The sequence below is a fragment of the Vidua chalybeata genome, chromosome 3 (assembly GCF_026979565.1).
Source record: "Vidua chalybeata isolate OUT-0048 chromosome 3, bVidCha1 merged haplotype, whole genome shotgun sequence".
In the NCBI taxonomy this organism is placed as follows: Eukaryota; Metazoa; Chordata; class Aves; order Passeriformes; family Viduidae; genus Vidua; species Vidua chalybeata.
In genome coordinates, this window is record NC_071532.1 from 32,305,176 (window position 1) to 32,322,024 (window position 16,849).

The 16,849-nt window shown below is 42.0% G+C and overlaps 1 protein-coding gene across 1 annotated transcript in view; it reads left to right on the forward strand.

Annotated features, from left to right (window-relative positions):
* XDH (xanthine dehydrogenase) overlaps positions 1-16,849 on the forward strand; it is a 48,538-nt gene that overhangs the window by 12,430 nt on the left and 19,259 nt on the right. Inside the window, exons 6-18 of the mRNA XM_053937904.1 lie at positions 259-320; positions 2,125-2,193; positions 3,001-3,069; positions 3,526-3,612; positions 6,321-6,462; positions 7,042-7,134; positions 8,088-8,239; positions 9,064-9,157; positions 9,964-10,073; positions 12,749-12,933; positions 13,712-13,880; positions 14,335-14,424; positions 15,109-15,278. Of these exons, the coding sequence (XP_053793879.1) occupies positions 259-320; positions 2,125-2,193; positions 3,001-3,069; positions 3,526-3,612; positions 6,321-6,462; positions 7,042-7,134; positions 8,088-8,239; positions 9,064-9,157; positions 9,964-10,073; positions 12,749-12,933; positions 13,712-13,880; positions 14,335-14,424; positions 15,109-15,278 (1,492 nt within the window). The remainder of the gene's footprint in view (positions 1-258; positions 321-2,124; positions 2,194-3,000; positions 3,070-3,525; positions 3,613-6,320; positions 6,463-7,041; positions 7,135-8,087; positions 8,240-9,063; positions 9,158-9,963; positions 10,074-12,748; positions 12,934-13,711; positions 13,881-14,334; positions 14,425-15,108; positions 15,279-16,849) is intronic.

Consider the following 16,849-nt stretch of genomic DNA (forward strand, 5'->3'; position numbering starts at 1 on the left):
ACTCACACAATTAAGATAAATAAATACTGAATAAGACAGATTGAATTTGTTCTAAATGAATTTCAGTTTGAATTTCAACACAAAGGAATGGTAGGGTTGTTGCAAGGTTCCTAATGAAATTTTGTTCCTCCCATTTTTTTTCCTTAGCTGTATCAAGATTTGATATGCTTTTGTGAGAAACAATAGAGTATTTTAAAAGAAGAGAAGTTTTTTAGCCAAATGACCCAAAATTCTTATCCTTTTGCTCTGGCAATGCAGGGAACTTGTGTCGGTGTACAGGCTACAGACCCATTCTGGAAGGATACAGGACATTTGCTAAAGTAAGTGGCTTCAGATGATATTTAAAAAAAAAAAAAACTGGAGAGTTGGCTGTCTTTCTCTCTGTTACTAAAATATGTCATGAACTCAAATGGGGAGGAAGGAAATAAATATGCTCCAACAACCCAGCTCCAACTCTTGACCTCTGTGTATGTGATTCATGTGTTAATAATTCAGATAGAGTAAACCCTTTACTCCCTCCACTTGCTGAGGACATGTAAATAAGATCCATCTGATGGTCCCTTTTTGGATCACAGATAATCAGGTTCTGTAATGCTTTTCTGTAAGTCTCAGAAAAACTCTCTCTCTCTGCATAGTGCAGCTTGCAAGCTGATCCTGGTGTAGACAAAGAGCGGAAGGTATGGTGCACTGGTAGGGATATGCTGTGGAGGAATCTGGTGAGGAATTTGCTTTTTTGAAAGGTCAGCTGCAGAGCAGGAATAGCTCTGGAAAGAAGCTGAAGTCACTATTTTATAGCTCTTGCCCAGAATTCTTCTGCTGCCTTGGGTGCGGTATGAAGCTTTGGCATAAATTTTCTCTAGTCCCTTTGTACCTGAAAGAGTGCTGGAGGCTGTGAAGAGGAGTAGGTCGTTATGTACTTCAGTGATTACCAGCTATCATGGGTCTACACTGGCACTAAATATCAAAAGGAAAGAATTTACAGTGATGCCCATGAATTTGATTTTATTATCCAGAATTGCAATCAACAAAAGAGAATACAAGCAGGAGTGAGATCCATTACAAATGGTTGATAAACCCAGCTGATAAAAGCCTACTTGGATTTCCAACAGGCTTTCCACAGTGTCTCACCAAAGGCTTTTAAAGACAATAGGGGTTAAGAGGGAAGATCTCTGTATGTCTGAAAGAGTAGTTAAAAGGCAGTAGAGGAAAAATGGCATATTTTTGCAGTGGAGGGGGAGGTCACTGTTGTGGAGTTGTGTTGGGACCTGTGGTGGGAAATAAGGCTCTTGCACCTACCCCTAAATGTGGTTTAAAAGAATGTGAGTAAGGATATGAGAAAATAAGCTAACAGATATAAAGTTTGGGTAGTGAAGGCAGGAACTGGCTTTGAGTAATTTCTGAAGGATTTCATGAACCTCAGACACTGGAGAATAGAATGGGATACAAACCAGAAAACACTGTCATGGCTCTTCCTACACTTGAGTACTCTGTGCAGTTCTGCTCCTCTCCTCTCTAACAGGGTATTGCAGAACAGAAGAGGATTCGGAGAACTGGAACAAGGATCACACCTGGGGCAATCTGACTTCCATACTGGGAAGCACTGAGTGCCCTTCAACGTGAAAAGGAGATACCAGGGAGAGGAAGGGACTCTACATAGCACAAACAGTAGTTTCTGTTGACCTCTAATAGAGATCAACAGAATTGTGATTAGAGGTGGAATGTGAACAGGCATCTGCTATTTCCTGCCTCTCCCAGTAAAGTATCATTTCAAGAAATGAATAACAGGAGTCCGATCAAAAACAAAGGCAGATGGTCTCTGTGGTAGAGTATTGGTACTGTATTGTATGTGCTTTCAGCCTTCTCTGGGTGTGTCCTCACAGCTCCAAAGCTAATTGTTGAATGGTCAGAATAGTTCCAAACCAGAACAAGAGGTTTTTCAGTACAGTGGGCACGACACTGCAGGATATTGCCTTTCATTGGCAAGAGGAACACCTATTGGTGATTGGCACCTTCCTTCTGCTTTGGATATTTCTCTCAAGAAGGGATCAAACCTACTTCATTTTCTCGGAATCAGATTCCTTGGAATCTGCACATTTTTTCTCAGAACAGTTTTTATTCCCACAGGACATGAATGGCTGTGGCAGAGTTGCCAATGGCACTGGATGCTGTCGTAGTGGGAAGGAAAATACCATGGTAAGCTGAGTGTTAAAACCCATAACCTCAATTTTCAATATAGCATTGGAGTTTTAGTGTGTTAACACTTTGGAGTGTGTTAGTCACCTCTCTGGCTCTGCTGTGGTGCAGATACTCAGAGCTCTATGAGCTGTTTTTGTTGCCTGTCTCTTGGAAAATGCCAGGACTGTGCATGTCCTGATGAGCATGATTGGCCATCAAGATGTGGGTTTTAAAACAGTGGTGTTCCTTCTGAGTCTGCAAGGAGCAACCCTTCTGTCAAATAGCATGGTGACAACAATGTGTGACCAGCTTCTGGTGCATTGAAGTGATACATCTTCCTGTGAAAACAGGTCTAAATTCCCCACTGTGACCCTTCCCAAACTTTGCAGTCCAGTGATGAATGAAGCAGTTTCCTCTCTGTTCCAAAACTGTAGAATTAGAATCTTTTGGAATATCTGGAGGGGAAAAAAGTTAATCACATTGTATGTATTAGCCTAGGTACAAAACAAATGAAGGAATGGAAAGAAGAAATTGGTGCTTAAGGTAGCGTGAGTATAAAATAAATTTAGGAAGCAGAGAATATAATGAAATGCATTACCATAAATTTCCAGGGAGTTTCTGGGGATTGTTTTTTAGGACAATGTTGCATGGAATATTCCAACATTTAAGACTGCTTGGAGTCTGTTCTTTCAAGCAGTTTATTAATGAAGAATGTTAGTGCAAATTTCTGAAATCTAGGGATTGATATGAGGACTATATTCTGTAAAATTTGCAATGTTCTGACTATGTTTAGAATAGCTGAAGTGTACTTTTTTTCTTCTTCAGAATGGGGGCTGCTGTGGAGGAAAAGCCAATGGTCCAGGCTGCTGCATGAATGGAAAAGATGACAGTGTGGTAAGGTGCCTCTCAACTAGAACTTTTCCCTGTATTTCTGATGCTTTAATGTCTTTGATCTGGCTTGTTGTATGCCCAAACCCAATGCTTTTATTTTAGCAATATTTATGCAGAGCAATTTAGACTAATTTATATTTTACGGTCGGAAGAGCATACCTCAGAAAAGGTATATTTGACATGATTTAACATGCCAGTGTGAAAGGGATGTCACTTTTGATTGACTAAAACATATTAGTGTGTTCAGGGTTGAGGATTCTGACAAGACATGCAGGAGAATTAGAAAAATATTACTGGAGAACCTTAAATGCTGACTCAGGTGGCATCATTTTGCTGTGTTTGCCATATTTTGCTCTATGAAATAGTAACAGGGATTTGAGTTGAAAGAGGAATGAGTTATGGTTATATGTGGAGAGCTTTCTCCTCAGTCATTAGCCATTTGCATTTTTTCTGTCACAGACAATGACATCCTCCAGCCTGTTCAATTCTTCTGAGTTCCAGCCACTGGATCCTACACAGGAGCCAATCTTCCCACCAGAATTAATGGTAAGTTCATTCAGAAAGAAATAGTAGTGATATGTTGGTTTAGTTGTTCTGTGCAAGGTTTGAGTGACTCTGTCCTGAGGAAATGGCAGGAAAAAAATGGCTGCTAATGAGTGAAAATGCAAGGGCATGAATCCTTCCTGTTTTATAAAACAGAAGGTGTTTGAGCCAGGGTGGTTTAAAAGAAATATGCAGGCCAGGTGCCTGCTCCAGCTGTCTGGCTTTCTTTCTGGTTCTCACCATATGTCTCTCTGCTCTTGGGTTGCCTTCCTTCCCAGTCACTGCCTGTCCGGGGGTAGAACAGAAGCTAAAATCCAAATGTCGATTTACTAGGTCAGATGTGAACTTCTGCATTAAATACACATATAGCTGAGCATGTCTCCCTGTGTCCCCTTTATAGCGTAGGAAGAGAAGTAGGAACTTGTGGTGGTTTTGTATGGGAGGCGTTCACAGAAGTGCCGTAAAGTTTTTAGCTACTGGAAAGTTGTACATGTTTTCGTGAAAAACAAATATTAAAGATGAAAGAAACTTGGGAATTTTTTCTTTCTTTTCTGATTGGTAAAGAGGTAACAAGGGCTAGGCCATGGTTGGGTGGTGTTTGCTGCAGGCCCAGACCCTTTTCCTGGGGTTTCTGCCCCCATTTGGTTTTTGGGTAGGGGAGGGGAGGCCACAGAGCTGATGTTGGGCTGTGGCTGCCATTTCTGACACCTTGATACTGCTGAGTGGGACTGAACTGGACCCCCTGGCCCCTAAGAGCAGCCCCAGGCTGGGCTGGCTCGGCAAGGATTCCATCACCATTAAAATTCACCCACAACCACCAGGCAGGGCAGAGGAAAGGCCATCAGGCTCCCCCTGGCCACATTTCCCACCACAAACTATCAACCCCAGCCGGGTCAGATAACCATATACAAGCCCTGAACAAAACATTAACTCCTTCAATGCTTCAATCCTCCCTCGAGGGAGAGAAGGAAAAAAATGCAGACAAGGTAAAGGAATTCACAGAATGACCCGGTTGGAAGAGACCTTAAAGATTGAATCCAACCAACAACATGAAGGCACCGAAGTCAGTGAAGAATCCCCAGATAGGAGAAATGAGGAGATACTTTTAGTTTTAGGCTGAAATTCTCTTGTAAAGATATGAAAAAAGACTCTTTTTCCTTACAGCACATAAAGGTATAGAGAGATGAAAGTATTCAAATTGTAGATATTGAGCAAAGGCCTCCATACTAAAGTAAGCAAATGTTGAAGTAATTGTAATTTTATGAAAAGTTTAAATGGAGAAAGAGAAAAAAGTACTAAAGATCTTGTGCCCTTAAGAAGAAAATAATTTCAGAAATAAATAATGAGAACTTTTGCCTTTAAACAACTAATTTTTAAAACAGCGCCCCATAAATTGACATGGCCCATAAACACAACTGTGAGAAAAACTTGTAGAAAATGAGAGGAATTTCATGATTGCAGATTTCTCCAGACAGCTGCTATTCATAGAGAGGACCGCAAGGAAACTGTTTTCTTGTAGAGAAGTCTCAATAACATTAACAAAAAAGACTTCTCTCCCTAAGTAAACTAAAGAAAGACTATTTTAGAAGTAGTAAACTGATTTTGTTTCTTTACATTGTCATTGGGAAAGAAGAGATTGTGGGGGGAAGAGAAATGCCTTAAAGGTTTTATTCTAATTCTTATTACTCTTCCTTTTAGTTACTATTAATAAACTTTTCTTCATACCCTTTTAATGTTTTAAACCTACTTTGCCTTTCTCCTAGTCCTACCTCACAACAAAAAATGAGTACACTAATAATTAACCAACACTAAACCCACCACACTCTTTAATACATAAACCATAAAATCTCAAATTAACAAACCAAAACCACTACAGGGTAGTATACATAGAATACGTATCTCAAAGAGTTGTCTTTTCAAAAAACTCCCCTCACCATAGTAGGATTAAAAGTTGGTTGGCTCACAATGACATTAAAAGTTAGGTGACATTAGTTTCTCTTCATGTTTCATTCCTGTCTTTTTCAGGGATCCTCCCTGCTAAGCAATGTGTCCCAGCCAGGAATCTAATCCAGCACATGATGCATCTACAGCTTCCTTCACATTTAACAACTGAAATTCAATCATTAATTCTGCTGCTGTACCCAGCTTAAATGTGTCATAAACTACAGCATGAGTAGGTTCTCTTAGACCATAGCATAAGATAAATTCAGCTTGAGATACGGCTCCTCTGTTTCTTCTCCTAGATGTTCTCCTGCCCAAGGGTTGATTTCACATTTTCTTCAGTCACTGGGTGAAGTTGTTAAAAAGGGAATCAGAACCTGGCCTGGCAGGTTAATTGCAATTCATCAGTGCTAAAGCCTAACATTTTTGGATTGAGATGAGAATGGAAAACCCACTGAAGCAACTGGAGCCATGGGCGTGTGCCAGAACCTTGGTCAGATGGAGCTTGCTGGCACTGATCTTGCTAGGGAGATGTAGCAGCAGGATGCACCTGGCAGTACCAGGAAGGGAAAACTTTTGTCAGCATGACTTTCATGACTGCTAGCAGAAGGATGGGAAATGGCAAACTGCCAACAACAGTGTGGATATCACAGCCCCCTGACAGTAACTCCTCTGATATGGAGCCCAGTGTGGCACAGGCATGGGCAGTATGTGAGCAGGGATTCTTGGCTCGATCTAGGGGCTGAGCTCTCTCTGAATTCCCTCTGCAGACTCAGAGTAACAAACAGCAGAAGCAGATGTGTTTCAAAGGAGAGCGTGTGATGTGGATCCAGCCCACAACTCTCAATGAACTGGTGGCTCTCAAATCCCAGTACCCCAGTGCCAAACTCGTTGTGGGGAACACAGAAGTGGGTAAGAGAAAGAGCTGATGCTTATTATGAACAGTTGGAAAACCTTCCATTAAGTATTTTTGAGAACAGTGCAAATGGAAACCTCTTTCATGTCATAGCTTTTAAAAAGCTATTTGTTTTCAGGTTGTATGTAGGAAAATATTTTCTTCTCAGGTAAATTAATCTCACAGTGAATGTTTTTCTCCATTCTTTGTTGTGCCAGGTGAAAAAATGCTAATCCAGATCTCCGAGCCTTTGTGCTGTTTTGTGTAATTTTGAGAAGAGGGGAGTGACACAGCATAAAATGTCCCCATAATCAAATGAATTCAATTGTGAAAGCTGCATTTTGAAGGACTTTTCAGTGAGAAAACTCTCAAGACTTGAAATCTTACTGCCTTCTCACACCAAATAGATACCTTTGCAAACATAAGTGCTGATGAGGCGAGTTGAGACATATTTAGTAATTCTGTTGTCTTGAACACTCGTTCATGAAATAATTACTAAATATTGTAGGGTTTATTGTATTAATTTTCCTTTCTTGAAGGATTATGTACGGCAGTAGCCATGTCACACAAATACCAAACAGTATCTTTTCCTTAAGGTATTGAGATGAGGTTAAAGAACCTGCTGTATCCAGTGATAATAGCACCAGCATGGATCCCTGAAATGAATGCTGTTCAGCACACTGAAACAGGTGAGCAAAAAAGAGGCAGAACATCTGTGAGGTGAGTGGGGACTCCATGGAATAATAAAGAGGGTGTGAAGGAAAATCCCTAGATTAAAGATTGTTTTCTGTATGCATTATACCTTTCCCATGCAGGAAATCAGGTGACTGATATGTAAAAAAGTGAGCTGGGGATATTTAGCCTAGAGAAAAGGAGGTTCAGGGGTGACCTTATCACTTTCTGCAACTCCTTGAAAGGAGAGTGTAGCAAGGTGGGAGTCAGTCTCTTCTCCCAGGTAATAAGTGACAGGATAAGAGGAAACTCCCTCAAGCTGTGCCAAGAGATGTTCAGATTGACATCAGGAAGAATTTCTTCACTTGAAAGCATGGTCTAGCACTGGACTGGATTACCCATGGAGATAGTGGAGTCACCACCCCTGGAAGTGTTCAGGAAACAACTGGATGTGACTTTTAATGCTGTGGTTTAGCTGATGTGGTGGTGCTCAGTCAGAGGCTGGACTCTGTGATCTTTGGAAGTCTTTTCCAACCTTAACAATTCTATAATTCCATTGCCTTTAGCTTTGTGATGGAAATGGGTCAGCCTTACAAATAGAAGTACCTAGGACAATTTAATGCATGTGGCCCAATGTCTGGTAGGATGTGTGGAAACTGGAAAGGGAGATGGAGTTCACTTCTCAACGGACAAACTAATACCTAAAGGAGGCCAATATTGTTAATTATACACTAATGCAAAAGAGTGGTGTGTTACTGTCATGTGGGAGACAGCACCAGCATGAGCTGTGGTTTAAAAGTGAATTTTGTTCTGAGGATGTGATGTTTACATGCAGTGCATTCTAAATAGACTGGTGTAACTAAAGGTCTTATTGAGCTTAGTGGCATCTAAGCTTTGCAGACACAGTAACTGTCCTTCTCTACCTCAAACTTTTGGAGAACAACAATTCGTTTCCTTTGTTTGTTTACAGGGGTCACCATCGGCGCTGCCTGTACCCTGAAGTCAGTAGAGGAGGTGATGAAAAAAGCAGTGGCAGACCTTCCTCCGTACAAAACAGAGATCTTCCAGGCTGTCCTGGAGCAGCTGCGCTGGTTTGCAGGGCCACAGATCAGGAATGTGGCTGTAAGTGACTCAGGAGCACCAGGGCCTGTAGTTAAAAGCTCAGTCTGAGGAGCTGCCCTGCCTCAAGCAGTGTTGGTGTGCTCCGTGCATCTCACAGTAGAATCTTTGCAAACCTTGGGAAAGAAACCAGCGCACAAAAATCAGCCCCAGAAAGTGGTGGGGTCTCTCAGCTGGTGTCTGTGCTGCACTGATGTCATACATCTAGCAAGTGAGGGAAACATGGCAGTTGTCCAGGTCTTCCATTGCTGTTATCACCAAGTGGGGGGAACTGTAGTGAGATTTGACTAATTTAGCAAAAAAGGTTTTTAGCGTGCTGGACAAACTTCAAAGAAGCAGGTGTGCATATATTGCCGTGACAACTAGGGCAGTCACAGTGTTAATGTATCAGATCTGGCAAATTGTCCCCTAGTTTTAAAGGGGAAGGTGTGTTCAAACTCCATGTGCTCTAAGAAAAAAAATATCAAGCAAGCAGCTAAACCAACCTACCAAACAAGAACTTTTGCTCCACGAGACACTGTGCCCATGCATTTGTTTTGGAGCCAAAACCTTTGGTTCCTGATTGTTACTGAAAATACCCTTTTTAGTTTCATGGATCCTCCCTTAATAGCAGATACAGTGATTGAATTTTGGCATGGTTGTGCATATGAGGTTTGAGCATAAGGTAGTCTTGATGCATTTACAAAACACTGTTCTAAATCTGTTTCAGCCAAATGTTAATATTGTCTGAGACAGCATCTGATTTCGTGGGGCTTAGGTTTTCCCAATTAAAGACCAAAAATTGCTTAGATTTTTAATAATTATCTGATGCGTTATTTTCACTCTAGGCTATTGGTGGGAACATAATGACAGCAAGCCCAATTTCTGACTTAAATCCTGTGTTAATGGCAAGTGGAAGCAAACTGACTTTGGTATCAAAAGGTAAGTTACTTATATTTCCCTGTGGCACTTAGGGGAGTGGGATAGTCAACAGCCCTCTGCCATGGGTTGTTAGGTCAGGCCAGAACTTAAAAGTGGAAATTAACATTATAAGTCTGAGTCTTGTGTTTTCACACTTTTTGAGCCTGACGTCCTAAAGCTAGACCTAAGATTGACTTCCTAAAGAATTTTGAACTTCTGTGCCAGATGGAATCTCTGGTACTGTGTATACACTTACAGGCATGTCCTTGTGAAGAGCTGGTTGAAGATGTGTACTAATGAAAAATAATAGGTATTAAATAGTTTCTGTAACTGTCATACTTTTATCCTTCTGGTTTATTCAGATAAAGACTAAAACTTGGGTTTTTTTTCCTAAGAAGAAAGCCAAGCATCTCAGTTTTTATTTGCTCTTAGGAAAATTTTTTATAAAGAGGATCCTTTAAGTAAGTGGATTGTCCAGTCAGTGGACTGAGTACTTATTTGTGTGCAGTCTATGGAAAGGAGAAAGAGGGGGATTTCATTAGAGTGTTGGAAACTGGCTCACCTGGAAGCGAAGCTTTAATTAAATAAAGAAGGAAGGAGGTCTCTTTGGTCAGTTCATGTGCAAAGAAAATTTAATATGTAGACAGAAGCTGTTATAGATTCCATAAATACCAAAATAAATGTGAGAGAGATTTTCCTGATTTGGTGAGAGTGGAAAAATGAAATCAGATATCATATCAAGAGTGATTTGTGTGGTTTGAAGGCTTTTCTGCACATGCTCTTGCCATTCATAATTTATTCACCATTGATGTGCCTTTGCTCTACAGAGGGCAAAAGGACGGTCACGATGGATGAGAAGTTTTTCACTGGCTACAGAAAGACAATAGTTAAGCCTGAAGAAATACTTCTCTCTGTTGAAATACCCTACAGCAAAAAGGTAAGTTTGTAAGAAAAAGCTTTACTGTCTGTGGAGCTAAAATGCTGTTATTTAAGTGTTGTTTTCAAAGTTAGGCACCTTTTTCCTGACCAACTCCCAAATGCTTATGTAGTCCCAAGTGGACCAGGAAGCAAGTGAATTATTTGGAGAAAATTCAGCAGCACACTATTCTTCACAAGCAAGGGGAGCAGGGCTCTATGATAAAGTATGGTAAGCCCAAGAATTTTTCTACTGCAGGGAAGAGAAATTTCACTTTATTATCTGAACCTTTTTGAGTGCATTTGGTAATGATGAAAAGTGTCAAAATTATGTTCCCAGAGGTAGAAGTTCTGCTTGAAAAGCAGAACAGAAAAGGTTTTAGCAATTTCAGATGTAAAGTGAAGTTAATGTGCCAAAGATTCCTGCTTAATTCCTGTAAGCTGATATGGGAAATGAAATGGGGAAGAGTCTGTATGGATAAAAGGGAAGTTCAGTTTATGCATTCATGTCTTGCAAGATGTAAACCACAAGGACTGACTGTTAGGGCATTTTGGCTATGTGGACTTGCAACTTCCAATGAGGCTGCACAACTTGCTTCAAATGGAACAATGACCACTTCTTGGCTGTAGCATCATAAACCACAACTGATTCAGTGCCTAAGAAGTAAAACTCCGCTTCTTCCTTTAGGGCTGAGAACATCAGACTGTAATTTTATGCTTGTGAAGGTGCTTACCTTCTTAGAGGTTGTGGCTCCAGGTCATAAGATGCAAGGATTTGCAGTATGGTGATGCAGTTTCTTTATAAATGGAAAACACTGATTTACTTGAAATGCCATTGAATTATGGGAGAGAACTAATAAATCCCTTGTCTATCCTCTGAATTTTTCCTATTTTACTACTAAAGGAACAAAATTATTTTATGGTGGGTTTTCCATCTATTTCTGGGCAATCCTTCTTTGGACTTGTCATAAGAGTATCACTTTTTGCCAAAATGAGAAACATGGTTGAGGTTGCCAATGGAAAACACTGTATTCCTCCATCTATATAACAGCCTCATGGCAATTTCACAAAACAAACAAATGTTTACAAGCAGCCCTAGGTTATATGCAGATGATTGATCTGAAAAACTGAAACAACTTGTGAACTCTCAACTTCATGGTTTCTCGGCTGATCTTTGCTCACAAACAAGGAGGCTGAAGTTCTTCAGGGCATGTCTGAAGGTGCTGGCATGTCACACATGTTTCGTTTGAAACTGATGTTATGCCTTGCATTCTTGGAACTTGTCACACCAAGGGTAAGACTGGCCAAACAACAGAAAGAATTAACATGCTCTGTCTGCCAAGAGACCCAGGCAGGCATGTGATGTGATGGTTCAGTTACCTACAGTCCAAGTGAGAAAAGGTCATGAGTGCCTTTCCTCCCACAGGATGCTGAATGAAGAAAATTAAGGTGTCCTGTGAGGAGTGAAGGCAATAATGCCCTCTTGTTGCAGTCATGTTATTGGAAATCTCTTGATTACACAGTAAGAGGAGGCTGCTTTTTTGCCTTCTTGAAAGCCAATTGTTTTAACAAGCAGAGTGGCAGAATGTCCTTGCTGGAAGGATGCTATTGATGCTCCTCTGCTATTATCTACTGCCTGCTGAGTAATTAGTTGAATTCAGGAAATGAAGCACACCCTTCAGTTATAGCTGCAGTATCAAGCCCTTGATGCACAAAAGGGGCCTCTTGTGAAACTGTTGCCATTGTCAAGAGGAGAGAAGTTGTTCTATCCAATAATGAAAGGATTGCTGTCCACTTCAGATTAGAAATTATTAATGAAGCAGACTGCTGTGCTGTGTGGAGTCACTTGGCTGAGCTATTAGAGAAGAAACTTGTCAGAAAGCTCTCCAGAAGGGCAGTGCAAAGACATCAGATCTGATTCCTCTCGTAGTCTGCAGGGTGCCTGAACAGCAATTTGTCCTCACCTGCTGTACAGGCAAGAGGACTGACCATGGTGTGACTCCAGGGTGTCACCATAAAATGGTGCATCCTGGTAGAGTGTTAATCTCATATTTAGAGCTACTCTTTATAAGAGAGCTGCTGAGTTTTGTGCACTACAGCTGCTGGTGCATTTACAAGAATTTCCTCGCTCTGTGGAGACCAGGATAGTAACTGAGAATTCTATTTCCTGTAACAGGTTAAATTTTATTTTATTAATTAGTCTGGTCTACTCTAGAACTGAGACACATTTGTGATTACTGATTTCAGCTCTTGCAGATTTCAAAGACTTCTGAAGGAAAGGGGTTTAGGATATGGATTTTACTGATGAGACTTCTAGTTTAGCACCCTGGGAGGAAGAAAAACTTGCTGAGAAACTGTAATTTTGTTTATGCACAAACAATCTGTCTTGGTTCTTCCTCTTGAAATATGGAAAAATGTGACAGGCACGAGCAGATCTCTGTCAAAGCTTGTTTCCCCCACAGTCCTAAGTTTGGTAACAACCACTGAACTGATACGTTAGAATTAATCATTGAATTATATGAAAATAAACAGTGCTGCCTGAACAAACACATCCTGCTTGGCTCTGCACAATGAATCAACCAGATACTGTTCCCTGGAATAGCTCATGCACATAGAGATAGGTTAAACAACTTGTCCACATTTACACTCCAAAGCATGCCAAGGTAGAGGATACAGAAATATTTTCCTGTTTTTCAGGGTGAATACTTCTCAGCTTTCAAGCAGGCTTCTCGTCGTGAGGATGACATTGCTATTGTGACCTGTGGGTTGAGAGTCCTGTTCCAAGATGGCACAAGCCGAGTGAAGGACATAAAACTGAGCTATGGAGGAATGGCTCCTACCACTGTCCTGGCACTAAAAACTTGCAAGGAACTCACTGGCAGGTAGGAATTTTTCTGTGATAAAAAGACTGTCTAATGGAACTGTGCTGATTTTACAGGAGCAGTTTAAATATCTAAAACATCCTAAATTCTCTCTAAAAGTACATCAGAGGAGGAAGGGAAAGAAGTATAGTTATGCTTCTGCAGCAGTGTGTTTTGTCTAGCACCTTGCTTCCTCCAGTATGCCTTACCCTCAAAGATCCATGTCATTCTCTTATTCAGAGAGCCATTTTCTTGCCGAATTCACTCATCAGTTGAAGTGGACAGACGCTAGATGTGTTCATGACCTACAAAATTGGGTTCATTTAAAATTGGATGGAAAAATCAGTGCTTTTATCATGCAATAGCTTTGCCATATCTTTAGGGAAGGTAACAGGAGCCCAAGGTGAGAGCAAAGCACACACGTGCTATGAACAGATAGAACTGATGGCTGTTGCTTGACAGCTCATGGGAACAGCATGAAGCTGTGTCAGGGGAGGTTTAGGATGGATATCAGGGGAAAAGTTTCTTCACCCAGAGGGTGGTTGGGCAGTGCAACAGGCTCCCCAGGGCAGCGGTCACAGCACCAAGCCTGACAGAGTTGAAGAAGCATTTGGACAACAATCTCAGGCACACGGTGTGACCCTTGAGCTGTTCTGTGCAAGGCCAGGAGCTGGACTCGATGGTCCTGATGGGCCCCTTCCACTTCATCATATTCTGGGATTCTGTGTCAGAAGAGTTAGTCTGCCCTGGTGAATTTAGATCTGAACAAGGTCTCTGTGTCACCTTTGTTCCCTTGCAGAGACTGGAATGAGAAGCTGCTGCAGGATGCCTGCCGCTTACTGTCAGGTGAGATGGATCTGTCTCCTTCAGCTCCTGGAGGCATGGTGGATTTCCGACGCACACTCACCCTCAGCTTCTTCTTCAAGTTCTACCTGACAGTCCTTCAGAAACTGAGCAAGAGTGGTACTGTGAGTGTTCCTTGGTTAGGCAGATTTGGGGAAGGAGAACCTCTCTGTACTGCCTTGGTGGGGAAGGCATGGGGAGGGTTCAGATTTGAGCAGAGTCCTGCCTGATGATAAAATCAATGCTGCAATAGCTGCCAGAGCTGCTCTACTGCTTGCATGACAGTGACTTGTTTATCTTCCCACTTGCTTCCTCCTGGCACCCTTCCATTGTGGTGGAAGGGTGTAGCTCTGTGGTTCACAGGATGATTCCTGGACTTCTCCCCTTTGCTGCATTACAAGAGGTCTTGTGGCTCTGTGGTTGTTCTTGGCACAGAGCATGAGCCTCGTTTGCCTTTAACTCAGTAGATTATGGATTACCTCAAGTGGGAGATGGAGAATGGAAAATATCCTGAGCTACTAGGGAATGTGAGAAAGGACTTAGAAGGGAAGGTGATTTTCTTTAATATGTCTCTGGCAGAAAACTATGTGTGAGCCTGTCCCTTCAAACTACATCAGTGCTACAGAGCTATTTCACAAAGATCCCATTGCAAATGCCCAGCTCTTCCAAGTAAGTAGCAGCTTTCCCAAGTAAGTAGCAGTGCCAGCATGACATAGATGCAGGCTTTTCTGTAGCTCAAACTGTGCTTATCTTCTTGTCTCCTTGAGTATGGTCATCACATAAACTTTGATAATGCCATGCATGAATCTTGTATTTGGGTCTCAATCCTTTCCTCACGTTAGGATACTGTTCTTTCCTATTATTGCCCAAGAGAAGCCCAAGCTTTCTCTGTTGCTGAGGGCTTTATAAAAATTGCTTTTCCTCCTGTACCCGGCTATATCCAAACTGAAACTCCCCTTCAGCTTTACCCAGTTATAGCCTGCCTTTCTTGGCATCTCTCAGGCTTCACACTCGGGATGAATCTTCTTTCTTATTTCTCTGTTAGTGAACCATTCTCTTAAGCTTTGAGAGTAGAATAATTTCAGAACTTGAACTTTCTTATGCAAGATGTGAAATCAAACCCTTCCCTTCTGTAGCAATTTCAAAACCCAAACTACTTTAACTTCATTCCCTACAGCTCACCTCTGTGTAGTCACATCTTGTGGCATCTTGTTTACCTTCCTTTCACACAGGACTGAGCCCCCATCCCATTCCACATTGAGCAGAATGTCTCACAGTGCCTTTTGCTCTCCCATCAATGCTTCCATCTCCTTCTACCAAGCCAGCAGTAGTCAGCCATATGTTTTACTGCAGGAAGTGCCCAAGGGGCAGGCTGTGGAAGATATGGTGGGCAGACCTCTGGTGCACGTTTCAGCAGCCAAACAAGCCAGTGGAGAAGCTGTGTACTGCGATGACATCCCTCACTATGAGAACGAGCTGTACCTAACGCTGGTGACCAGCACTAAGGCCCACGCTAAGATCCTGTGAGTGTCGCTTCTCCGTTCCAAACGTTGGAAGCATCCGGTGCCCGGTGGCTTAGAAAACATCAATCTGTCAGGGTGTGGGTGAGGGAAAGGTTTTGCTTAGGTGGGAACTCCAGTTCTTTGCACGTTGTTACACGGAGGCGAGCTCTGTGTGTGACAGCTGCCTTGCAAGTCTGCGTCACTGGGACTGTGAGGGAACCAACACCAAACTTTGGGCTTTGCTGAAGCACAAAAGCCCTCAGCCTGGGCCAAACTTTTTGCATTTCCCATTTCTTATACTCAGGAACGCAGGATTAAAAAGGAGCAGGGTAGGAGAGCACACAGAGGTTGGGATGTCATTTTAATCACTAACCAGAGTATGCAGCTTGAAGATTCTCCTCTCTGCCTGAAAAATTAGGTTATAAGATGCAATTCTACCAGCTCTCTTGCTGTTGAATCAGCTGTGGGCACTGGGGTTTGCCTTGCATGGTGCTTGCCTGCACTGGCTCTGATCAAGCCCTGCACAAAAGTAATTTGTGAATTGACTTCAGCTGTGAGGTGTAGCCCTGTTTGTGCTTGGCTGTAGCAAGGTGGACAGGTCAGTATTTGGAAGTGCAGCTGTCTCAGAAGACATCTTGTCTATCCAGGGCATGACTGGTACCTGATTGATAACAGTAGTGAATAACCAACTCCGAAAGGCCAATCCTGGCAGTAAATGCCATCTACATTCTCATCTGAATTTTAATGCTGTCATATTGCAGGACTGGCTGCCCCCACAAACCCTAATTTTGTTTATATGGTGATGGTTCTGCAGGCTCTCATCTGCCCTCAGCTGCTTTGATGTGGGACACTCTGTGTTACACTGGCTCGTGTCATCCTTGCAATGTGCTCTTCATTCCTTAGGCAACACTTCCTGCCTAGTTAGGTTCCTGTCCAGAGCTTTCCCATTGTGGTGTGGGCAGCATGGTGGTCATGGATGCGCAGATGTAGTAATTGACTCCCAGGTTATGAAAGAAACTGCTCTGTTATTCATAGTTAATTTTTAGGTGTTGCAATGTGCAATGCAGACACTTTAAGTGGTGTTACTACCACCAGGGCAGATGGAGAGATAGAGAAGGCATCACATCCATGCCTGTGACCACAACATGCAGTGTTTTCTAGAAGTTGCTGTACACATTCTCTTGCATTTACATTGTGTACACATATTTCAGGCTGCAAGCCTGTAGCATTCTGTAGAGGAAGTAGTAGAATATTTAATCAGGGGACAAAAGTATCTCAACCTATGATTTTGGCAGTCAAAATATCGACTCTGAAAATTTCCACTTCATCCAAGCCAGATTTTGAGCACCAAGTGTAAATCAGACACCAGCTGCCTCTGCATTTGTAACTAAGGGAAAAGTGTTAGGGGGTTGTTTCTGAGCTACTGCTAGAGAAACACAGGAAAGAGAACTTCCCAAAGAAAAATAGCATTTTGAGTTCCTGCTGTCTAGGGGTTCATGTGGGAAAGTTCATTCATACATTTAATGTCTTTTTTTAAAAGTCTGTGGCTCACTGGAATGTATTAACAGCTGCTTTCAGGCACAGTTTATATC